The sequence below is a fragment of the Pleurodeles waltl genome, chromosome 8 (genome assembly GCF_031143425.1).
Source record: "Pleurodeles waltl isolate 20211129_DDA chromosome 8, aPleWal1.hap1.20221129, whole genome shotgun sequence".
Taxonomy (NCBI): Eukaryota; Metazoa; Chordata; class Amphibia; order Caudata; family Salamandridae; genus Pleurodeles; species Pleurodeles waltl.
This window is the reverse complement of record NC_090447.1, coordinates 347,906,743-347,932,921: the sequence shown is the minus strand read 5'-3', so window position 1 is coordinate 347,932,921 and position 26,179 is coordinate 347,906,743. Positions and strand designations below refer to the sequence as shown.

Sequence of the window (26,179 nt, the reverse complement as noted above, 5' to 3'; positions counted from 1 at the left end):
TGTTTCCACAGCTCCTTTCACCTTTGCGACATTTCCCCGGAAAGACAGCAACTCGTCAGCCTGCACAAGAAGAAGGAATCTCCCTTGGAGTGAAGGAGTCATTCCTCTACAACCGCAGGTGCCTACTGCAAGAGACGACCGGCTGCGTGGATCTGCACTCATCTTGAGCTGTGTGGATCCTGCATCACCGGTGGTGGTCTGGAGTAGTCCTCTTGGTCCTCTCTGCCAGCTGTCCAACTTTGTTGGAGTAAGCGTTTACCTTCCCATGCAGGACAGTACCTCGTCGACCGTGTCTCTTGCAGCTGCCAAGGCTTGTTGGCATCTCCTCCAAGGGATCTTCAGGCGACGTGTAGCTCCAGACCCCAGCACGCCATCCTGCAAAGCACAGCCTCCTGCGTGGTTTTCCGGCGGCGTGGGATTTTCTTTTGCAGTGCTCCATGGGCTGCTTCTGCGACTTCTGTGTCCCCGTCCTGAAGGACTCCTGTGGGTGCTGCCTCTGCGCCTGTGGAATCTCTGCAACCCTGAGGGTCCCCTGTGGCACCCCCTCCTGGGTTGAGTCCTCCTGGGCAATGCTGGTCTTCTGCAACACCACTTTCCACTAACTGCAATTTTTCCTTTGCAAAGGTTTGTTGGTGGAATTCCTGCACCCGTCACCTGTCTTCAATCTTCACTCCAGCGTGGGACATCATCTGCATCCATCAGGAACTCTTCTCCGGCTCCAGGGCTGACCTGTTCCTCATCATCGTCAACCAACTCCTGCAAGTACAGCCAGGTAGGTAGTAGCCCCTACTCACCCCTGGACTTCACTGTGACTCTTGGACTCTCTCCACAGATCTTCTTTCTTCAGGAATCCACTGCTAGTTTTCTTGCAGACTTCTCTGAGTGTCTTCTGTTTCTTCTTTTCCTCCTTTTGGGTGGTTTGAGGAAATCCAGTGATTTACTCCTGCATTCCTGGTCGCTGGGGGGTACTCTGTTACATACATCTGTGATTTCCTAGTACTCCCAGCTCCCCTCTACACATTTTACTTACCTATTTGGGGGTAATGTGTTTGCATTCCATTTTTTAGTTTATGGTTTCTGCTCCCCCTAGGGTCACTATTGGTGATTGCTATTTGCACAGTTTTGTAACATTTTCTATGCCTATTCCTGATTGCTAGGGCATATGTTTAGTGTATTACTTACCTCCCAGTGGAGAGTTGCCCTTCTAGTACTTTGTGGTGATTTGTTCCGAAAATAAAGTACATTTATTTTTGTTCAACTGAATGTTTTCTTTCTTGTGTGTAAGTGCTGTGTGTATTGCATGAGATTTGCATGTCTCCTAGATAAGAGTTGGCTGCTCATCCACAGCTACCTCTAGAAAGCCTGGCTTCTAGACACTGCCTACACTTCACTAAGAGGGGGTATCTGAACCTGGTATAAGGTGTAAGTACCTTGGGTACCAACCACACACCAGGCCAGCTCCCTATATTTAGTGTTGTATGAATCAATTTAACCAAGGTTTTCCCTAACAATTGTACAGAGAACTTCTGTTTACCGGTTGTATATAATAAAGTAGACTAAAACAATGTTGACTACATTAAGGTTGAAATTGTTGAAAAAATGACATTCCCTATATTAATATCAATGAGAGTTTTGAAAACATCGAATTATAAATCGTTTTTACTGCATACATTCTATAAATTATTTAACTCTACTATAATAATCCCTTAATATCTCTTAGCGCTTCTTGTCCCTCAACTCATAGCCCTGAATGTCCCCTTCATGCTACCTTCCCTGAACCCTAATAGTACTAATCCCTGAACCCCACCAACGTCTTACTACCCTCTTGTGCATCCTTCCCTGAACCCTAAAAATCCTTACTTTCATATTAGCTCTACCTTTACCTGAATAAGGATACTACCATTTATGCTGCACATTCCGGAACCCTAAAAATCCCAAACCACAAATGTTACCCTTCCCTGAACACTAAAACATTAGCCACCAGCACTACCACTCTCAACCCTACCAAATCCCTAATTATTCCCATGCCCCTCCCCCACCTCACTGTAAATATCCCCCTCTAATTTAGCATTAAAGTACACTTCTTTTTGGCCAGAAGATGTAATATTTGTCATATTTCTTGTGTTGCTTTGTAGCCACAATTAACACACACACTTTATTTTTTTTTATTTTTTTACTGCAAACTGTTCTGCAGTTATGTCACACATCGTGGGCATTTCTTACTAAACCTTCTGATCGCAGCCCTGTATGCTCAATTGTTTCATCATTTTTATGTATTCTTCAGGACATGACTTATGTGTTTTGGGCATGATTGATCATTGAAATTTGTAAATGTTATGGTTTCATGGACCATAACATATGATGGTCCTGGGTTCCCCTGTGTAAATAATTGTAACTTACCATTATAAAACGTAACTGTCAGTTTATTTGGGGTGAAAAAGGTGCACAATATGTATAGTTTAAATGTTGCTTTAATGTACGTCTCTGATTATCTTATTCCAATTTTACAGGCAAATGCTGGAAATGAACCAGACCTAGATGATGAACAAGTTTGTTGTGAAGCATTGGAGGCAATGACTCTTTGTTTTGCTTTAATTCCAACAGCACTTGATGCACTTAGTAAAGAAAAAGCATGGCAGACGTTTATAATTGACTTGCTATTGCACTGTCACAGCAAGTAAGTTTTGTTTAATACACATTTGTTTTCTTTGATAAAACCTATTGCTATTGTTCGTAATACAGCAAGTTGACTTTTCAAAGTGCCAAGACAGGACTTTAATCCATTCCATTCAGATACTCACCATCATCCTCCCCTTGCCAAAGGGAAGTAAAGCCAAGAAATTGGGCACCTATATAATTGTCTCTGCCCTTCCTTATTTCTGACATGACAGATGATTGTCCTCTGCATAATCCTTTATGATTGGATAACCTTTTGCTAACCCTCATAATTACACATGAATAGCTTCCCTGCTAATGTGCAGCAGTGCTGCAACATTCAAAGTCCTTTATTAAAAGAAAACTGGAGATATGCATTGTGAAAAGTCTTTAAAATTCTAAGGTCCATCATGGTGTGGATCTACAGTGCCACATTTCGCCGCTACCTTTGGTAATATTTCTGCATATATTGTTGAAACCTCTTATTGTCTTTTGATTTTTCTAGCCGTGTTGGCATTAGATTTTATGTGAACTGTGCTTTAAAGCTTGTAATATTATCTGCCACAACACTCGAAAGTTTTGAACATCTGTTGCAGACACTTGCTGTGCTACATCTAATTTCTAATTGATAAGTCTTCTGGAGGTTTCTCATATTTAGTAATGTCCACAGGCGTCACATTGGTAATGAAAACATTTTAGTAAGCACAGATATGCTCACAAGCTGCATAATCTACAGTACCACGCAGGAGTCGGGATTGTACGAAGTTAACCTATATTGCCAAATATAATTTATTTTTATTTTCCCTCCACTAAACACAATACCTTTGCTCAGGGATGTTATTCGGCATTTCTGACGGATACTTCTACCTGCAGTCCTTGCCTTGTGAACAACACTTGACACTAGTGTGGACCCGGAAACCTTTCTGCAAAAGCTCTTTAATGCTGGCAGAGGACTCCAACTTCATGTCGCCGTCAGCAGATGTACATCTAGTGATGTCACCGCAATGTAAGGTGCCCAGCTGACATTCCAATGGCAGTTCTCTTTTCTTCTGTCATCAATGCTGATCCGGAGCTCACTCATCTTACTTTTGACATGAATTTCAAGTTTCGGATATGTTGCCTCCTAAGAAATAGGGCTTTAAGCCCCACAGAAACTGTAAGAGTCCCTAACCTTGGCAGTATCTGCCTATGTTGTATGGGCTTAATCCATGGCACAGGTTTGTGTGACTCCTGTAAGAATATGCACAAGGACATTAAAGTGAGGGAGGCAAAGCGGGTCATGGCCAGGGACAAAGAAGGTAGATGGTGTTCTCCTGGTGTCTTCTCAGTAGCTACTGCTGCTAAAGAGTTTAAGAAACTAGAAGCCATTAGAAAAACATTGGCATTAAAATCACCTTGTTTGTTAGGGTGTTAAATTCATGCTGTGTGGGATATGACCAATCTAGTTACTCCCAATCTCCTAGTTCACCTGTAAAGTAATTTTTCCAAGCTTCCAAAGCTGTCATGCATTTAGGATTTGACATAGTAGCTAAGAAAGTGAAGGCTGGGCAGAAACGGACCATCTCAAGATGGATATTGCTCTGCATTGAGATTTGCTACGCAGTTGCCAAGAAGCAAGCCTCTGAGGGTTTTCATGCTCCATCCACCAGAGCTATAGCTGCAACCACTTTGTTTACCTGTGGAGTAGCTGTCCTGGATATCAGTCAGGCAGCAACGTGGGCATTGTTGCACACATTTACCAAACACTGCTGTCTGGACAGTTTGGTTGGCTGCACCATGATTTAGCATGGTAGGCCCTGCAGGCTTCTTGATATAAAACTGGCTTTGCAGACCTGTAGGAAAGTGCTTTTTTGACATGGTCACCCCACATTTTGCCATAGTACAGATGATTTTCAACTGAAAGTGCACTAGGTCCCTGCTAACCAGGCCCACAGTGCCAGTGCCCATCCCATTAAAACAAGGTAAATGTCTAATTGTAACCCAATTGGCAAGTAATTTAGCACTCCTGTAAGTCCCTAGTAAATAATAATCCTCGTACCTAGGGCATAGGTACTACAGAGGATTCCCCCAGGGCTGCAGCATGTTTTCCCCCCCTAAGAGACCCACACACAAACAGCACACAGACTACCATTGCACGTGGCGTGAAATAGGGCAAACCGTTCTGAAAACAGAACATGGCACACTAACTGTGTGCCCTGCAGAGGTACACTGCATATGCTGTATGTCAGTAGTCACCCCTACAGCAGGCCTTAGAGCCCTAAGGCACAGTGCATTCTTTTAAATGTTAGGGCACATCTTCCTGTAGCAGATAGGCCCCTGTGATGTCTAGTTCCATAGCTAGATATTGCAAGTCATCAGACAACCATCTTAAGGAAATATAATGGGGGCTAGTCATTACAAGTTACCCAGCTACATGATAGCTGCACTGACACTAAGTGTTTTGTACCAAACATCTTGTCTTAATAAATCTGTACTAATGTCAGTAGCAGATATATTACGACATGCACCCGGAGGGACCATAGAGATGCCTCCTGAAAACCTACTAGCCTCCTAGTGTGCTGGCTGACTGGTATCGATTAGCCTGCCATGCCACCACAGATGAGTTTCTGATCCCCTGCAGGTGAGAGCCCACTCTGAGGCGAGGATCAATGCCTACTCCGGAGGAAGGTACCCACACCTCCTCCAGCAAAATAGCTGGCAAATTTAGCACTTCAGAATCAGGGGCTTCAAAGCCCCTGGTGCTTTAGATATGTGACCCCGGCTTCCCCGCAGACCTGGGGAACACCAGCCCCTGAGTCCCATTTGGGACCAGAGCAGGTGGCAAATTAGATATTCAGTAGGTGTGTTGGTCGTCTAGGCTAGTCACACCCCTAAGGAGGGGCTACCTGAAGTGCACAGCCAGGGAAGGGTTAAACCATTTTGTTTTTGGTGAAACTAGGAACTCTGGGTAAGGAATATGCACACTTTCCACAGGAAGTGGTCACATGGGGGTGTAGTCACCCCACGAGTCTGTAGCCCATTGGTGATTACCCTACACTCGCTTAAATGCCCCTAAATTCAGAATTCAGGGGTCCCCCTGACACTATGAATTCAGATTTTCCACTGGGAACCGAAGGAAGGACAAAGAGAAACTGATGTGAGAACAGAGGTCCTGCACCAAGACTGGCGCCAAACCCTGCCTTGCTGCTTGCACCACGACAGTCACAAAAACCAACTCATTAAGAAGTGGAACAGCCTCCCACCTCCCCTTCAAAAACCAAGTAGCATTGCCCTTGGGGTGGAGAAGCCATCCCACTGCATCTGCAATGACCGACACCACCGACCCAGGACTTTGTCTTGCTGGCCATTATGCCCACCGAAGGAGCAGCCTGCCAGGAGGTCAGACCTGTCACTTTCATCAAGTATCGAGAAACTGACCCCTCCACAAGCCTCTCAGCACCAATATCTTGGGTACTGGAGCCCTCACATCTACCAAGGCTGTTTCCATGTCCGGTCCAGACACCACTGACGCGGACACTGACCTGCCATCAAAGGACTTTGGGTTTCACATGGCCTTAGTTGGGAGTGGTTCTGCTGTCCTGTTTTCTCCCCATATGCAGGTGATCAAACTCAATTGAGAGCCTCAAACTACAGCGACCTGCTGGACCAAACACCTTTGCACTTGAGCTGCCCAGCCTGGGTGCATGTAAACCGGCTGTGTCCCTTTGCTCCAGAGACCCTCAAGGCTTTGAGGAGTACTTCCACGCTGGATGGGAGTAAGGCGTAAGGTCTGGCTTAGGTGTTCAGTGTCGACCATGCCTGGGAGGCAGCGGCTGACCCGAGGCCTCTGATAAAGCACAGGTGCTCGAAGCTGGTGAAATGCAGGAGAGTAGTACTCATCGTGGCAACCTTCGGCAGCAGGCACTTAACTGGCGGGGGCCCCACTGCTTCAGCATCGGCTTAGTGCTTTATGATAAGAAAAGCCTCCTCTATCTTGACGCCGGAAACAACCCAGCAACTGCAGATCATCTTATCCCTCTACGAAGAGGTTGGGAGTGTCTGCCTCTACCCAACAATGCGCCATGCAAGCCAAAGCAGTGTGCTGCGCCCATCGATTCCATCACATCTTTTGATTTCGAAACGTGAGGTACACCGCACAAGAGTCCTTTCGATGATTGGGGTACAAACAGAGGTTGCAAACTTCATGCTGGTCTGTACTCTGATATTTTGCATGTTAAGTGGGACAGAAACAAAACAATGTCCTTTCTTGCATGTGGACATTTATGGTCATCTAGGTGATGAAGAATTGAGCCCCCAAATTGCAGAAGTCGCCTACTGTGGGATGAAGTTGAAGAAGTATGCATTGGTGGCGATCAATGATTATGTAGGATTGATGTTTCAGTCGGCATGGAACAGATCCGAAGGCTCAGCGAGAACACCACGTGACTTCAGCCTCTGCTTCGATGGGGTCTCATGGATCCGACTCCCGATCCAGACCTGCTCTGGTCGTACCTAGGCAAGCTTGTCTGGCATCGGTGCCGACGCCCATGGTGCCAGCCCCATTCCAATTCCAGACAATCCAGAGCCAGAACAGCATCACACAGCAGCACTTGCTGTGCAGACGGCGACCACAGGTGCCGGATCATTGCCTGAGCCTTATGTCTCACAGCCATGCATGGGAGAGGATTGGGCGGAGTCGCTGGACCTTTTAGACAACCAGTTGGAGAGATCTTTGGACTAGTATAAGGAGGGTAGGAGAGGCCATTGAACTGGACACCTTTCCAGATACTGTCTTGCTCTCTCCCCCCATTGTGGCTACTTCGGAGTTAGCTTCCTATTCAATGGTGGTGCGTAGGGCAGCAAAGATCTTCGTCCTCAAACTGTCCTCAGTGGCGGTCAAAACGAATATCTTGACGAGAGCGCTTCAACCTGGGACTTCCACTTCCGAACCCCTCCTGCCCTTTAATGAGGCACTGACGTCCTGCTGGGGGAGTTGGTCCTAGCCCAGCACACGGGCTCCTGTAAATAGGGCAATCATCCGCCACCATTGCCCTGCACCGGGTGACCCTAGTTTCCTCAGCCAACATACCGCCCCTGAGAGCTTGGTAGTCCAAGCCTAAACTTCCCATGGTGCATACCCTTTTGTTCTCCTGGACAGGGAATCCAAGAGGCTGGACAATCTTGGGAAGAAGATGTTTTCTTCCTCTATCCTGGCACTGAGCCGATGAACACTTCGTGCTTATTGAGTCACACACCATTTGGAATACTTTTGTCTCTACTCCAAGAGGAAGTTACAGCTCTCTTGGCCAAGGGAACCAAATGAAACGGTCCTGATATCAGAAGTAGGCGGTGGTTGTTATTCCGGCTACTTTCTGATACCCAAAAATAAGGGTGTTGGCCATATTCTAGACCTATGGACTGTAAATCTCTTCCTCAAGACGGAGAAATTCAAGATGCTTATGTAGGCTCATGCCTTGTATGCCCTAGACCTAGAAGACTGGTTGGTAGTGCTGGACTTACAGGAAGTGTATTTTCATATTCCCTTCCTGCCTGCCCACAAGTGTAACCTACAGTTCAAGGTAGGCCACAAACACTTTCAGTACACCTTGCTGCCATTTGGCCTTACCAGTGCTTCTCGGGTGTTCACCAAGGTGCTGACAGGGGTTGCAGCTTATCAGCGCAGGCCAGGTTTCAATCTTCCTCTACCTTGACAACTGGCTGTTGAAGTTGAACTTGTCCCAGGGTATTTCCCACCTCCAGCCTACGGCGAGCCTTCTGCATTCTCTGGCGTTCAATATAAATGTGCTGAAGTCACACCTTACTCCCTCTCAGACCCGCTTTCATAGGAGCTGTTCTGGAACCCGTGCAGTTTCAGGCTTATCCTCCCGAGCAGCGAGTCCAGGATATTCAGGCTATTATACAGATGTTTCAGGTTTTATCCTGGGATTTTGCCTGACTCTGAGCCTCCTGCACCCTGCTTCTAAATCATGCCAGATGGCATATGCGGGCTCTGCAATGCCTGAAGTTCCAGTGCTTTCATCATCAGGGAAATCTCTCCAACATTGTCCAGATCTCCTGAGGGAACTGCAAAAGACCTGCAATGGTGGATTATGAACCGCAATTGGGTCAAAGACAGACTCCTCAACCAGACCTTGTGGTAGCGACAGATGCGTCACTTCTGGGATGCGGCGGCCATTTGAAAGAGGTAGAGATCAGAGGACTCTGGTCTCTGGCAGAATCCAGACTCCACATCAACATGTTGGAGCTCCTAGCGAACGGACTAGCATTAAAAGTATTTGTTACCTCTGTTAAGGGGAAGCTAGTGCAGGTGTTCACTGACAACACCACTGCAAGGTGGTACTGCAACAAGCAGGGGAGGGTGGGGTCATGAACCCTGTGTCAAGAGGTCCTGTGTCTCTGGGCAGGGCATAACCCTGGTGGTTCAACACCTGGCAGGTTCTCTGAACGCCAGGGCAGATAAACTCAGCTGTTGATGCCTAGCGGATCACGAGTGGCATCTTCATCCGTAGGTGGTACAAGGTCTCTTTCCGCAGTGGGGAGAGCCTTGGTTGGATCTTTTGGCCTCCAAAGAGACTGCATATTGTCAGCAGTATTGCACGCTGGAGATTCCAAGTTGGCAATCGCTCAGTGACACTTTTCACCACAAGTGGATCTCAGGCATCCTGTAATCCTTTTCGCCGATACCACTCCTGCCCAGAGTTGTCAAGAAGATCAAGAGTGACCGGGCCCAGGTAATCCTCGTGGCTCTGGTCTGTGCAAGAAGAGTCTGATAACTTAAGGTTCTGAAAACAAGCATTGATCCTTCCGTCAGGCTGCCCCCTCGGGAGGATTTTCTGCGCCAGCAGCAGGGGAGTGTCTTCCACTCAAACCTGTCAACTTTACACCTTCATGCTTGGAGATTGACCAGTTGCAGTTGACAGCATTCAATCTTCCTCCCGAAGTCTCTAATGTTATTCTGGCAGCCAGGCGTTCTTCCACCGAAATTGTATCTGCTTGTCATTAGCAAAAGTTTGTACAATATTTACAGAAAGATCTATAGATCCTCTTCCTGTTTCACTTTCCGAGGGTCTTCTTTTCATTCTGTCTCTTGCCGAGCAGGGCTCTGCCCTGGGTGCTGTTAAGGCTATCAGTTTGCTCTATCTGCTTTTCTGCAGCTGCCTGACCATTTCTCTTTAACTCTCCTTTTTTAAATAGGTTTCTTAAAGGGCTTGTACATATGTTTCCCCCTCCTCCCCTTACCATGCCTCAGTGGGATCTCAGTCTAGTTCTCACATCCCTCGTGTGTTCCTTTTGAGCCACTGCACAATTGACCCCTCTGGCTGCTTACCATTAAGACAGCCTTCTTAGTGTCAATAACGTCTACCCAGAGGGTGATTAAGATACAGGCCTCTATATCTCACAATATTTCCGGATACGTAGTACTTTGCACCCATGCCTCTTTCCTCCCAAAGATGGTTACCCCATTTCATTTGAGATCTGCTATGGTCTGGCTAAGAAGCAGCCTCCTGAGGGAGTGCAAGCCTTATCCACCAGGGAAAGAGGTGCAACAGTGGCGTTAGCTCATGGAGTCCCAGCCCTGCACTTCGTCAGACAGCAATGTGTGCATCCCTGCACACGTTTGCCAAAGACTTCTGCCTGGGTAGTCAAGTCCGCAGGGACAGGCTGTAGGAAACTGGCACTTGTTGCAGTTACACCCCATCCCCATTTCGCAGCCCCCCCCCCCCACCCCCACACACACACACACACACACACACACACACACAACTTTTGCCAGATATTGATGCTGACTTGAGTGTGCAGGCCCCAGCACCAGTGTTATTTCCCTAAAAATGTAACATTGTTCAACAATTGGCACACAGATAAGTCCCTGGTAAAAGGTATCAGTGGTATAAAGAGCCCTCTGACCAGGGAAGGTCTCTAAGGGCTGCAGCATGTGTTGTGCCACCCTAAGGGACCCTTCACCTAACACATGCACACTGCCACTGCAGATTGTGTGTGTTGGTGGGGAGAAAGGCCAAGTCGACATGGCATCCTCCTCAGGGTGCCATGCCCACAAAACACCGCCTGTGGCATAGATAAATCACCCATCCAGCAGTCCTTACAGCCATAAGGCTGGGTGCACTATACCACAGGTGAGGGCATAGCTGCATGAGCAATATGCCCCCCACAGTGTCTAAGTCCATTCTTAGACATTGTAAGTGCAGTGTGGCCATATTAAGTATATGGTCTGGGAGTTTGTCAAAACCAACTCCACAGTTCCATAATGGCTACACTGAATAGTGGGAAGTTTGGTATCAAACTTCTCAGAACAATAAACCCCCACTGATGCCAGTGTGGGATTGATTAAAACATGCACACAGAGGGCACCTTGGAGATGCCCCCTGTATTTTACAAAATCCTTCAGTGCAGGACCGACGGGTCTGTGCCAGCCTGCCACTGAGACGAGAGTTTCTGAACCTCTGGGGTGAGGGCCTTTGTGCCTTCTGAGGCCAGAAACAAAGCCTGCTCTGGGTGAAGGTGCTTCACACCTCCCCACTGCAGGGCACTCTTGCTAGTGGAGATGCCCGCCCCCCCTCGCCCCCAGACAAGCTACCACTTTGGGCCGCCAGTTCGGTGGGAACCTTACAAACAAGGCAGAGTGACCACTTCAGCTAGGACCACCCCTAAGATGTCCAGAGCTGAAGGGACCCCCTCCCTACAGAATCCTCTATCTTGGTTTGGTGGACAGGGACCAATAAGGATAGGAATGTGCCCACCTCCCCAAAGGGAGTGGGCACAAGGAGGGTGTAGCCACCCTCAGGGACAGTAGCCATTGACTACTACCCCCTGACCTCTAAAACACCCCTAAATCTTGTATTTAAGGGATTCCCAGAACCCAACTTACCAGATTCCTGGTGACCTACAAAGAAGGACTGCTGAGCTGAAACCCCCACAGAGAAGAAGGAAGACAACTGCTTTGGTCCCAGCCCTACTGGCCTGTCTCCTGCTTTAGAGAACCTGTAAAAAGAACATCAATGCATCCAGCAGGCCCAGCGACCTCTGTCAACTCAAGAGGACTGCCCTGCACCCCCAAAAGAACCAAGAACTCCTGAGGACAGCCCACAAAACTTCCTACCAAAGACTCCCGCCTCACTCCAGATGCGTGAGTCCTGACCCCTGTGCACCCAAGGCCCGTGTCCAGGTGGTCCACCCAGCAAGAAAGAGTCCCCAGGTGATTGGGAGCAAAACCCCACCCTGGGTTGACCCTTCCAAGCCCCCACAATGACGCCTGCAGAGAGAATCCAGAGGATCCCCCTGACCGCGTGCTCTAGACAAAGATATCTGACGCCCACAGGACACACTGTACCCACAGCCCCCAGGCCTTGGAGAACATGACCCCGGTGCAGCATCAACCAGCAGGCAGCCTTCTGCCCTATCTGACCAGTGTTGTGCCCGAGACACCCCCCCGGACCTCGCTTGCAGCATCTGAGTGACCCCCCGGGGTCTCCCATTGATCTCTATTGAAAACCCGACGTCCTGTTTGTACCCTGCAACCGGCCGCCCTGTGTCGCTGAGGGTGTGTATTTGGTGCTTGCTTGGATCCCCTCCAGTGCTCTTCTTAACTCCCTTGGTCTGCCCTTCGAGTCGTGGGTACGTACGTGCTGACGGACCAAGATCGGAGTACCCACCCCACCCCCCCGTCTCTGTCTCCGTAGGAGCCAACGTTAATTTGGTTCCACTTTGACCTCTGCACCCTACCGGCCCTGTGTTGCTAGTGGTGTGGTGGGTGTTTGGGGTTAACTTGAACCCCCAACAGCGGACTACCTCAAACCCGGAGATAGGAACTGTAAGTCATGTACTTACCTGTTACACTGTTCAATCTTGTCTTCCCCCCAGGAACTGTTGAAAATTGTACTACTTCTAAAATAGCTTTTTGCCATTTTAAAGAGAATTGTATACATTGTTGATTTCATTCAAAGTTCTAAGTATACCTATGCAAAGTTCCTTACATTTTATGTACTTACCTGTAAACTGAATCTTGTGGTTCTAGAAATAAATTAACAAAACATATTTTTCTATATAAAAACCTACTGGTCTGGACTTAAGTCATTGAGTGTGTGTTTCTTCTATTGCTCGTGTGTGTACAACAAATGAATAACACTACCCTCTGATAAGCTTAAGTGCTCGACCACACTACCACGAACAGAGCATTAGTATTATCTATTATTGCCTCTGTCAAGCCTTTGGGGAACCCTCGGACTCTGTGCACGCTATATCTCACTTTGATATTGTATATACAGAGCCAGCTTCCTACACAGCATTTCGCCAGTTCAGTCCTGCAGGACCTTCTAGTTTGAAAACGTGTTTCCACAGCCCAACGCCAGGAGGATATGGCTCAGGTATCTATTAAAGATAAGGAATCTGCAGCTAGAAGCAATGAGATTAATAAGTTACGTACCTTTGTTTACACATTAACTGATAGAGACTCTATCTAGCTGCAGATTCCTTACACCCACCCGTGCCTCCAGGCTCTGCGGACTTATTTGCTAGGGTCAGGGTGATCTCTTTCAGGGACATAGTTTGGACACACATGCACCAGTTCTTGTCATGGCTTTGTGCTTCTGGTGTGGAAAGTTGTGATTCAAGTAATTGACACCCTTGCGCCTGGATGGCGCCTGTCTACGCAGGATCCCAGCACTATAGACGGTGCCTTGCAGAGCCGAATGGAGCCCCCTGACGGTGCTCATAGGGATATTGCTCGGGCAAAAGTTTCAGGATCCATTCTGACGCCTGGAGCAATTACAAAAGTAAGGAGTCTGCAGCTAGACAGACTCTACCAGATAATGCAACAGAAGGTAAGTAACTTGTTCATCAGTTCAGAGTACCCCTCCTCAGTCACCACATCCCCAAGGGTGTTTACCAAGCATTTGGCCATAGTAGGCATGTATCACAGAAGGAGCGGCATCCATGTCTTTCCTTAGCTAAATGATTGCCTGATCAAGAGTGCCACACAGCAGCAGTGCCTATTGCATGCGCAGACCACCCTGCATCTCCTTCGTAGTCTTGGCTTTAGAACTAATGTGAGAAAATCCCATCATTAGCCCCTCCAAGTGCAACCCTTCCTCCTGGTTATTTTCAACTCCTGGGTAGGGAAACCTTTTCAAACGCTGCTGCCTTTGTCATTAGGTGCATACACACCTGTTATGCCAAAGCCACAAGATCCCTAACTAGACTGTTTGACCATACTCCAATTATTACACAAAAAAGGACATTAATGGCTTTTCTGGGTAACTTTCTTTTGACTGACATCTGCAAAGCAGCTGCATGGTCTACCCCACACATATACGAAACATTGCTGCATGGATGCTTTGGCCTGCCAGCAAGCTAATGTTGGACAGACTGTACTGTGTACACTTTTCCAATCTTGTGCAACATCCTTGAGCTAAGCCACCACTTGGGAGGACTGCTTTATAGTCTGTGCACAGCACATTTATCCACAGCTACGTATGCCACGAATTAAGTGTTACTTACCCTGTAAGCATATGTTCATGGCATATGGCTGTAAAATACGCAAGTGCTCACCCTTCTTGGTTGTGGCAGATGGCATTATTGTTTTCACTTTCACTTATATTGCGTGGTTATTGTGAGGACAGCACCCTTTTTTTAAATAGCAATCCCCCACTTTCTGCCTGGTTTCTGATGTGGCTTTGACTGTTAGTGCACTGGGTCCCTGCTAAACAGGTCCCCAGTGCCAGATCTCTTTTCCAAAAACTGCACAGTTGTTTTGCGCAATTGGCAAACTCTTTGCCTACACTGTAAGCCCTTAGTAAATGGTACCCTTGATACCTAGGGCCTGAGGTACTAAGGTTACTAAGGTAGGGCTATGAGGGCCTACACCTCCGGGACACCTCACCAAACTCAAACAATTACTGCCATTGCAGACTGCGTGTGTTGGTGCAGGCTGGATTGAAAACATGACCTGGCATTCACCCCTGTACGCCAGTCCCCCATCACTGCATGTGTCAGGTGTAAATTACCCCTACGATTGGGTGCATCTAGGCAAATGTGAGGGCATAGCTGCATGAGCAGATATGCCCCTGCTATGTCTGTCGATTCTGAGACTTAGTAAGTTCACAGGGAAGCCATTTTAAATGCATGTGCTGGACATTGGTCATTAGGAGTTCCCCAGCTAAATGATGGCTTCTCTGAATCATGGGATGTTTGGTATCAAGCATCCCAAAATAATAAACTCTCTCTGACCCCAGTGATGGATTTATTTAAAAAATTCACACAGACGGCACCTTGGAATTGTCCTGAACCCATTTTTGTGGCAGCACAGGCAGCAAAATTATATTAGTAGAAGTGCCCACGTCATGCCAGTCCCACCCTTAAGGTAGATGAGCTGAAGTGGAGACTACTTTTTTAAATTCCTCCATCTTGTTTGGAGGGAATTAAGCCACTGAGGTAGGGTTATGCCAATTCCAAGCGGAAGTGGTCATAAGAATATTGCAGTCACCCTCAAGGTGGTCAGCCCATTTGCTACTGCCTGACACTCCCTGTAACGCCCTTAAATTGAGTATTTAGGTGGCACCCCTGAATCCTAGAACTCATATTTCGACAACCTAAGAAAACCCAGATGAAGAAGAGTTGCACAGGCAGAAAAAGAGAAGAAGCAGCAGCTGAACTGGAACCAGCCCCGCTGGCCTGCCTTGAAGGATCCTGCACAAAAAGCCAACTCGTCCAGCCTTCAATTAAGACTAAAGTCTCATGTGGACACTGGACTCGCCCTGCAAGAAGAAACTCCAAGGAAAGGACTCTGCAGCTGCTGAAACCCCGGAAACCTGACACCAGACGTGACCACTGCACCCAACGTCCACAACCTGAAATGAAGCCAACCGAAGGTGCCAATGCGGGTCATCAGCTCCCCAGAGACCGACTCCAGTGTGCTCTCGCCCAAGACACCTGCACCTTCTGCACGCAGGCCCCCTTTCCCACAGGCTTATGGAGGGAGAAAATCAGACTTCTCCAGCAACTACTGCACCTTGATCCCTGAACCCAAATGAGGTGGGACATCAGTGCCAACGAGGCCCCAGCTCCCAAGAGCTCGATGCAACACTGGGTCCACCCCTGCTGAGCCCACTGACAATACATGCAGCTTCAACAAGCAGGACCCCCTAACCTCGAGTTCTCCCAGATGTGAAAACCCGACTCCTGAAGACACCCCTCCATCCATTGCCCCTGGGCACAGGAGAAGACCACCATAGGTGCACCTACGTCCCCAAGCACCCGAAGTCTACTTCCTCCCTGCGTGTTGTCCCTGACTAGCTTCCTAGCCAGAGCCTGCAGCCTTTATTCACGAGTACCAATCTCCCGGAGGAATCCACTGGGCGCCCAATGTCTTACTGCAACTCCGCACCAAGGTGCCCCAGTGCCGCCTGGTGTGACCTGTTGGTGTGGTTCTGATTAGTGGCTAGTACTTATCTTAACTCCCTGAGATTTGCTTTGTGAGTCATTTTTAATTCTGTGTTTGGTGAACATTGTTTTCCTCCACAGGATAACATCAAGAAGAACTCTGAAAATTGCACTGTCTATTTTATAAACTGCAAAGTATTTATTCTTAAATGTCTACAAAACTGATTATTAAGTTATTGGGTTTGAAACATATATAAAAATAATTCTTTTTCTAAATCGGTCTTGGGTTTATTCTTTCAGTGTGTCTCATTTATTGCCTCTGTGAGTACAACAAATGCTTAGCACTACCTTTTGATAAGCCGAACTGCTCAGCCACACTACCACAAGTAGTTCTATCTACGTTTGCCTCTGCAATACAAATTGGGCATCCACTGGGCTCTCTGCACAGAGTACTTCATTTTAGTGCAGTATACAGAGAGCCAGCTTCCTACAGTTCTCTTTTCTATATCTGATAGAGACAACTAGCCTCAGATTCCTCATCTTAGAATTCTCCCCCAGGCATCAGAATGGATCAGGAAACTTTTCTTCAGCAGTACCTCTATGCATCAGTAGAGGGCGTCTAGTGACTCCGCAGCGATGTCGTCCCCGGGTATGACGTCAGCGGAGTCCATATAGTCCCTCCTGCAATGTGCTGACGTCCGTTACTACTTTTCCGTGCAGCAACGCGGATCCGGTGTATCATAGTACCTCGGGCCCTTTTGTCCTTTTCTTCCCAACGTCAGGTATTTTGTTTAAATATGAATATCTCTTCAGTACATATTGTATACGCCATCTGGGTGTGGATCTTATTCCCGGCAGATGTCGGCCACTGATCCATCTGTTGGTGGTGCCTGGGGTCTCATTATGACGCCAACGACTGCGATGCCTGCCATTTTCTGAAGCCGAAGTCTTTGAGGGAGGGTCATATGAAGCTCCTTGCGGCGCAGGCGGACTGATCCTCTTCATGCTGGCATCGCAGTCTGTCTTCGTCCTCGCGGTCCCTGGAGCGCTGCAGGAGTCGTTCTCTGTGATTCCGTCGACCTCGGTTGCACCCTCAACGTCTCCGATTAGATCTTCTCAAGTGCCTGCACGCTCTTCGGCGCCTCCGCGTTCTCTTCCAGTGCAGTCCGCGCCCGTGTTAGCCCCATCCCTTCCCCCATTTCCCAGCACCAGGGCAACTAAGGACCAAATGCAACGTTATTGTATGTCTGTAGGACGTTGACTCTATATAAACTATCTCAAAGTGAGAGCTAGTGTGCACAGAGTCCAAGGGTTCCCCTTAGAGGTTGATAGTGGCAAAATTAGATAATACTAATGCTGTATTTTGTGGTAGTGTGGTCGAGCAGTAGGCTTATCAGAGGGTAGTGTTAAACATTTGTTGTGCACACACAGGCAATAAATGAGGAACACATCCTCAAAGACTTAACTCCAGGCCAATAGGTTTTATATAGAAAAATATATTTTCTTAATTTATTTTAGAACCACAAGATTTGAGGTAAGTACATAAAATGCAAGGTACTTCACACAGGTAAGTATAGAACTTTGATTTAAAACAGTAGCACACACAGTTTTGGTTAAAATGGCAATAAGCTATTTTAAAAGTGGACACAGTGCAAAAATCAACAGTTCCTGGGGGAAGTAAGTTTGGTTAGTTTTTGCAGGTAAGTAAAGCACTTACACAGTCAGTCTCCTGGGCATAGGCAGCCCACAGTTGGGGGTTCAAGGCAACCCCAAAGCCACAGCACCAGCAACACAGGGACGGTCAGGTGCAGAGGCCAAAGGAGGGCCCAAAACACATAGGCTTCTATGAAGAACCAGGGTGCTCCGGTTCCAGTCTGCCAGCAGGTAAGTACCTGCATCCTCTGGGAGCAGACCAGGGGGTTTTGGTAGAGCACTTGGTGGTGGGGGAACTCACACAGGCACACAAAACACACCCTCAGCAGCACAGGGGCGGCCGGGTGCAGTGTGGAAAGTAAGCATCGGTTTTGCTATAGGAAGCAATGGAGGGACCCGGGGTCCACTTTGTCGTCACAGACTGGGTTAGGGTGAGGGCCGCCTGCTGGTCACTCTTGCACTGGTAGGTGGTTCTTCTCAGTACTATGGGCTATGGGTGCAGTGCTTGGTCCAGGTGTTGGGTTCCTTTGTTACTAGGCAGTCGCGGTCAGGGAAGCCTCTGGATCTTCTATGCAGGCATCGCTGTGGGGGTACAGGGATGTCGACTCAGGGTGTCCACGTCGTTGAAGCCGCCTGGGAGTCCTCTCTGCAGTGTTGGTTGTCCTAGACTCAAGCCGGGGGCGTTGATGACTCACACTTCTGGCAGGAAGTGAGAGTCTCTTTAAAGTTGTTTCAAAGTTGTTGCAGTTTCTGAACATTGCTGCTGTTCTCTGGAGGTTCTTGGTCCTTTAGGTGCAGGGCAGACCTCTGAGTCCTCAGAGGTTGCTCGTCCCGCTGGATGCGTCGCTGTGCAGGTTGTTTGAGTCTGGAGACAGGCCTGTAGGGCTGGGGCCAAGTCAGTTGTCGCATCCGTCATCTCTGCAGGACTTTCAGGTCAGCAGTCCTTCTTGTTGTAGGTTGCAGGACTCTGATTTCCTGGGTTCAGGGTTGCCCCTAAATACTAAATTTTAGGGGTCTGTTTAGCTCAGGAGTGAAGTAGCCAATGGCTACTGTCCTGGAGGGTGGCTACACCCTCCTTGTTCCCCCTCCCAGAGGGGAGGGGGGCACATCCCTATTGGGGGAATCCTCCAAAAACCAAGATGGAGGATTTCTAAAGGCAGGGGTCACCTCAGCTCAGGGCACCTTAGGGGCTATCCTGACTAGTAGGTGACTCCTTGTTTTTCTCATTATCTCCTCCGGACTTGCTGCCAAAAGTGCGGGCTGTGTCCGGAGGGGCGGGCATCTCCACTAGCTGGGATGTCCTGGGTGGCTGTAACAACAGGCAGGTGCCTTTGAGGCTCACCGCCAGGTGTTACAGTTCCTGCAGGGGGAGGTGAGTTGTGGCAGGCTGGCAGAAACTGGTCAGCCTAGCACTAGGAGTCGGACTGGTGTTCAGGAGGCATCTCTGAGATGCCCTCTGTGTGTATTTTTCAATAAATCCCACACTGTCATCAATGTGGATTTATTGTGCTGAGAAGTTTAATACCAAACTTCCCAGATTTCAGTGTAGCCATTATGGAACTGTGGAGTTCGTAATTGACAAACTCCCAGACCATATACTCTTTATGGCTTCCCTGCACTTACAATGTCTAAGGTTTTGCTTAGACACTGCAGGGGCATAGTGCTCATGCAACTATGCCCTCACCTGTGGTATAGTGCACCCTGCCTTAGGGCTTTAAGGCCGGCTAGAGGGGTGACTTACCTATGCCACAGGCAGTGGGATGTGGGCATGGCACCCTGAGGGGAGTGCCATGTCGACTTAGTCTTTTTCTCCCCAACAGCACACAAGCTGTGAGTCCGTGTGCATGTGCTGAGTGAGGGGTCCCCAGGGTGGCATAATGCGTGCTGCAGCCCTTAGAGACCTTCCCTGGCCACAGGGCCCTTGGTACCAGGGGTACAATTTACAAGGGACTTATCTGTGTGCCAGGGTTGTGCCAATTGTGTGAACAAAGGTACAGTTTAGGGAAAGAACACTGTTGCTGGGACCTGGTTAGCAGGGTCCCAGCACACTTTCAATCATACCTAGCATCAACAAAAGGCAAAACGTCAGGGGGGGTAACCATGCCAGGGGAGGCATTTCCCTTCAATGTCTCTTCATTCTGTCTTTGGTCCTTCACCTCCCTCTGGAGCGCCTTTGGGCCCTGTGGAGGTGGTGAGTGTTTTGGCAGGGTCCTCGTCTGCAGTTTCCACCTCTGTGCCTACTCACACTCTCTAATACGACTCCGGAGTCTGGTCGGCGCACGGGTTCATACAACCTCCATCACTTTTGCTTGGTCCTATTGTCCCAACGCCTGACATGGCGCCGTTGGACCCGTCGACTCCACTCGACACGCCTATATCAATATCTCCGGAGTTGGACAACGCCACTTCAGAGGAAGATTCCCCTACTCAACATCGGTCAACACTGGCACCGGGGACTTTACATGGGAATTCTTTGCTCGACTCATTTTCTGACCCCCTTGCACTTCCTCATGCTCCTCTTCTGTGGCCCATTCCAGGTTCATCCTTGGATTGGCTGCTTGATTTGGGACATGCTAGTGGTCTAGACTCCTCCCCAGCGTTTAGTCTGCTCTTGTCCCCTGGCTTGGTGACGGAAGCCAGCACTGCATTTGTCGATGTTTTGAGGCAGGTGTCTGATGTTTCAATGTCTATTGATCCCTTATTGTCGTTTACCCCGGATCAATCTGATACTGAACCAGTTCTGCCTTTTTGCAAAGCTCTCCACGACATCCTTATCGGGCCTGGACTCAGCCTATCTCTGATCCTTGGGTGGATCGTTCTGTTTAGCACAGACATCGGCTGGCACAAACAGACCCTTTGTGTCTTCGCTGCCACCCTACCGATCAGGGTTTAGTTAATCAGACTGCTTTGGGCGTTCCTGGGCTGGAACAGTTTCCACTTACTCTGCCACACAGGGACTCTTGGCAGCTGGATGCTGCAGGCAGGTGTATTTTTGCCTTGTCTGGTGCCGCTCTTCGTTCCATCAACACTTCCTGTGTGTTAGCCCGCTTTTGCTATGCTCTTTGGGACTCTGTGTAACGTTTACTCCGATCGCTTTCTGATCATGTTCGCACTGCTCTTATGTCTTAGGCTTCTCGCCTTGTAGTTCGCTCCAATATGGACTCTACTTATTCCACTAGACAGATCATGGCTGCTTCTGTTGCCACAATTCGCAGGGCTTGGTTAGCGGCTTCCAATTTCTCATCTCCTGTGAGAGATGCTCTCCTTGTTATGCCATTTGATGGCAAATCGCTTTTTGGGGCGCATGCAGATTCTGCCTTGCATCGCTTCTGTTATTCCCATGGTGGGGACTAGTCTCCTTCCTTTTCTATCACACGTCTTGGTCTGTTATGACTTTCTGGGAACTGCCATGTTACTCAAGTGTGAGCATTCTCACCCCTTCTCTATTGTGCTGCTTTTTTTTCTCCATTAATTGAGTTGTTTTGGGCTCATATTTTGTTTGCGCTTTTGTCATCCATGTTGGATCTTTTGCGCTTCATTTGGTCCTTTTACGTTGGTTCTTTCAGCGGAGCAGTGGTTCTGGAGCATATCTTGTTCCTCGGCTGGTGCAGCCTCCTTTATTCACGGGATTGCTTCCAGTATGGTCCTCTATGGTTTCTTGGTGAGTTTCTACTCTTCCTTTTGTTAAGCTTAGGCAAGGCTTCGCAATTATTGGTGTGTGTGTACTTTTGTGACAGGTAGAGTGCCCTTTTCTCATTTGGCCTGATTCCTGGAGGAAAGTCTGCCTTTGATTGGTCTTTTTCTACCACGGTTTGTGCATTTTCTTCTTTTCTGCGTCCTTCCCCATTGCCTCTCATTTAATTTACCCTCTGCATTTTACCCTTCATCTCTGTTGCTAAGAGATTGGGTTGGACATTGGCTCTTTGAGCTTTTGGTAGTGGGTGCTGTTTTACGCATTACTCTTGTTTTGTTCCCCATGTAGACATATTTTGTTGTACTCCTTTGGAAGCAAATTCTTGCCTACTTTTGGTAAGTTCTTTACCTCTGGATTCCTTCCTAGGAGGGTTTCTTTACCATATTCCATTTTAAGTTTTTCCTCTGCTACGGGCTCATGTTGTGCTTGTTGCGGGTTCCTCTCCCTGTCTTGTGGGATCAGGGTAGCTTTAGCTCGGTGGCAAGGCCTTCTGCCTATGGGGGTACAGGCTCCCCCGGACAGGGGTTCATTTCCTGCCACTGCTGTCACGGGCTGCAGGACTTTGGTGGTCACTGTTGCTCACGTCTCTTCCCAGTCCATTTTGCTCTAGCTCACTGATTGTGCTTTCTACCTTTCGAGGCACTGTCTCCCAGTTTCATACAGGAGGTGTAGCTCAGGGGTTCAAGTCTTGTGCCTTGGGTGTCATTAACACCTATGCATCCAGCGTTCACCTCCCTCATATGGCGCCAAGGTACCTTTAGGTTACCTTTACAAAAAAAATAAAAAATACATACTAGCGTTTTAATTGTATGCTGTAGTACTGTGCTGATACTGTACTCTTCTCTACGGGTTTTTCCTTTTTTTCCTCTGTCCCCATCCTACATTGGGCCCTTCTCGTGCTATTATTCATGGGTTCTTGCTCTCTTTTCCGAAGGATGTTCTGGTTTCTTTTCTCGTACTCCCTCTTCTGGAGGCAGTGCGGTTCCTCTTTTTTTGCCTTCCCGGATGGTATCCTTTATTCTTGTATTTCATTCCTGGCAATACCTTTTCTTTCACCCCTCAAACCTGCCCCCACCAATCCCCAACCCCACTGCCACACTTCACTAGGTGGGGTACGGTGCTACTTCCACTACTGTCTTCCGCTAGGTTACGGCTTGCTTTGAGTCCTGTTGTCGGTATTCCTTCCATTGTTTGGTATTTCGTAGCCCACGAGTTGGTCCCCTTCTGGGCATGCTTCTAGGCTTTCTTCCCTAGTGGTTTTGCCTATTTGTTCATTATTACTGTCCATTACTCCTGTCGGATTTCTACACCTCACTCTGTCCTTCTGCCTCCGGGTTGGTTTTGTGTTTTTGTTTTTTTCTTCCTGCTAGTGTTCTTGACACCTTGCATGTTCCCCATCTTTTCCTTGGCATGGGCAGTGGTTGTCTTTCACTGTCTTTTTCCGTCCTTCGGGACCTGTTCACAGACCCTCACTCTTTTTTAACTTTTGTCACTTCGTGGTTCTCAAATGCCATATCTTACTCCTTTCATATTCCTTGCGGAGTGCCATAAATTGGCATCTTTGTAATTTTAAGGAGCTCTAGCTTGGTGGCTAGGTCTACTGTTTCGGTGTAGCAGGCTATCCTACTCCAGGGGTTCGCATCTCGCCAATGCTCTTATATTTTAGTAGCCTCCTTCAGTTGTACTCTGTGCCGCCTACTGCTCAGTTTTGCCTTGATGATTCTGCCTCCAGTGTCTGTCAGCTGGTTTTCTGACCTCCATTTGTGCTCTGAGTTCATACTGGAACATCTGCTCCTTTTACCTTCTCGTTCCGGTTCTCCTTCTGTGCTCTCTTCTTACCCTGCCTGGTGTATGTCTATAAACTTTGTACTTGTGCTAGACCTTCCTGATCTTTCCCACTTTCTTGGCCCTTTTGGGCCTGGTGCTATTTATTTGCTCTGTGTGATCCCACCATTCGATCTTCATTCACTTTTCTGTCTGGAGTACTTTCTCCTTTTTGCCTGTGAGATTGTTGTATGGCATAGTATTGCTAGTCTTTCTACTTTGACTCTTTTACATGCTTTATTTCACGTGTGTGTGTCTTGCAGGGTTTCCTTTCTTTATCCTGCTGGTTTGTTCACAGTGTACCTCCCTTACGGGGGTGGTTGCTGCCTAGCCTCCAGTGGAGGTTTTTCCTTCCCAGCCATTCTTTTACTTTTCCCAAGAAGAATTGCAGTTCCCTTGTCTAGTGTCAGTCATTTGTTTTTCTCTTGCCACTCTATCTCGAGCCTGGTTCTTTCTCTGTGTTACCAGGTTGTTCTTGCGAGACTGATGTGGTACATTCCCGTACCTCTGCCATGGGTTGGGATTGCTTGGGTATCTTATTCTAAGAAGAGGAATCTGCGGATAGTTCTCCCTATCAGATTAACAGTTTACTTACCTTTGGTAATACCCTATCTGGTAGAAAGGCAGACTAGCCGCAGATTCCTTATCGACCCACCCATGTACTCTTCAGTCTCGCTTGCGGTGGTTTGGGGTGTTTTGCTGTTTCTCTTCCATTGCCAGTTTCTCTGTGGCTCCGCATTAGTCCGTGGCTTCAAGTCACCGAAGAAACTGACGTCAGTGTGTCGGAGGATGGAATATATGGACTCCGCTGACGTCGTGTCTGGGGACAATGCCGCTGCTGAGTCGCTCGACACCCTCTACTGACACGCAGAGGTACTGCTGAAGAAAAGTTTCCGGATCCAGTGTGGCGCCTGGGGGAGAATTCTAAGATGAGGAATCTGCAGCTAGTCTGTCTCTCTACCAGATAAGGCATTACGAAAGGTAAGTAACTTGTTAATCTCTATGCTCTATACATACTTGCTTCAGTGTGGAAAAAACAATCTAACAATGGAGCTGATTCCCATGCACATTACCAGCGATAGGTAGAGTCATATACCTCATGACTTGAAAGGACGTCTTTGAACAAAAACACATTGTACACTTCTGAGCACAATACAAGATGGCAGAAGTATTCATTGCATGTGACACTGCATCCCACAAGCAGATGCTTAAAGGGTAAGTAACATTTTCATTATGGTTTCTCCCATACTGACACTAGAGGCAATCACTAAGGCAAGCATTCCTAGTGTTGGGCTCTACAACCAACTTGGGTGCAGTGGCCTCTTCTTTAAGTGCAGTGGAGGTGCAGTTTCAGTATGATTTGACTCTTTGCACACAAGCTTTCCTCTGATATGAACGGAAAGTTACTCTAACTCATAAAGCCTTAACCATACTGTCCTATTAGACCATGTTCTACACGGATGTCTCTGCACAGCCTTCGTTAGTACTCCACAGCCTGCGCAGCAGTGCAGCATGTACGGAAGGTGGTTAGTGCCACCCTCAATGCACCCACACCAAAATCCTAGGTGGCCGCACTGCACAGGAAACAGAAACTTTGGTACTTGCACTGCAGGATGCTGACCTAGGAGTTCCCCACACGAATAGTGTTCAAGCTGCAAAGGCTGCAGTACAGACTGTCAAGATAGCAGACTAAACCAGATTTCAAACAAAGATAGACACAGATACTAACAGAAATCCAGGAAACTATGAACAGCCTCCAGCTGGCTTTCTTCTCACATACTGTGACACCCTTCCTTGATTCAGATAGCACTCTTGTTTTTACTGTAACTGAAGTGGGATACTGGATTATTCCTAATAAGCGGTCCAGATTACACTTGATCTGGATGCCCATAAGAGGTCAGTGGCTGGATAAATGCAACCATAGCATTGCTAGAGCAGCACATACGGTAGCTCTGTTGTAGGAAAGTACGCTCTTTCTTGGCATAATTACTCCCATTTTCTGCCTGTTTTCAGTATATTTGACTGTCTACTGGGTTCCTGCTATCCAGGAACCCAGTAGTTTTGATCTCTAAATTGGCATACCGGTCCCCCCCCATGTCCCTAGTATATGGTACCTAGGGCATTGGGGTTCCAGGAGATCCCTATGGGCTGTAGCAGTTATTCTACCACCCACGGGGAGCGCCATGCAAAGGGTTCTGCAGGCCTGCCATTACAGCCTGTGTGAAACGGGTGCATGCACCCGTTTTCACTACAGGTCACTACACCAGGTCACTCTAAGTCACCCCTATGGTAGGCCCTCTCAGCCCACAGGGAACGGTGTAGGTACCAGTGTGTGAGGGCACCCCTGAACTAGCAGAGGTGCCCCCACATCCTCCAGATCCATTTTCCTGGACTTTGTGAGTGTGTGATGCCATTTTACGCTTGTACTGGGCATAGGTCACTACCTATGTCCAGCTACATAATATTAACTCTGAACCAGGACAAGTTCAGTATCAAACATGTCAGAATCATACCCCAATACTGTTGCAAGTATTGGAAGTATGATTCCATGCACTCTGTGGGCTCGTTAGAGGACCCTCAGCATTGCTACCACATGTCTTAAAGAGTTTTCTGGGCAGCCCAGCTGCTACCACCCTTCAGACATGTTTCTACCCTCCTGCTGCTTGATCTGATCAAGCCCAGGAAGGCAGAACAAAGGATTTCCTCTTGGAGAGGGAGATAAAAACCTCTCCCTTTGGAAATAGGTGTGACTGGCTGGGGAGGGGCAGCCTCCCCAAGCCACTGGTTTGCTTTGAAGGGCACATTTGGTGCCCTCCATGCATAAACCAGTCCACACCAGTTCAGGGACCTTCAGTCCCTGCTTTGGCAGGAAACAGGACAATGGAAAGGGGAGTGACCACTCCCCTGTCTATCACCACCCCCAGGGATGGTGCCCAGAGCTCCTGCAGTGTGTCCCTGGGT

The 26,179-nt window shown here is 48.1% G+C and overlaps 1 protein-coding gene across 4 annotated transcripts in view; it reads left to right on the top strand.

Annotated features, from left to right (window-relative positions):
• Positions 1-26,179, top strand: part of USP9X (ubiquitin specific peptidase 9 X-linked) — a 1,493,361-nt gene that overhangs the window by 993,027 nt on the left and 474,155 nt on the right. For all 4 annotated transcript variants that reach the window (XM_069204214.1, XM_069204212.1, XM_069204215.1 and 1 more), the window contains exon 26: positions 2,511-2,677. In XM_069204214.1, the coding sequence (XP_069060315.1) occupies positions 2,511-2,677 (167 nt within the window). The remainder of the gene's footprint in view (positions 1-2,510; positions 2,678-26,179) is intronic.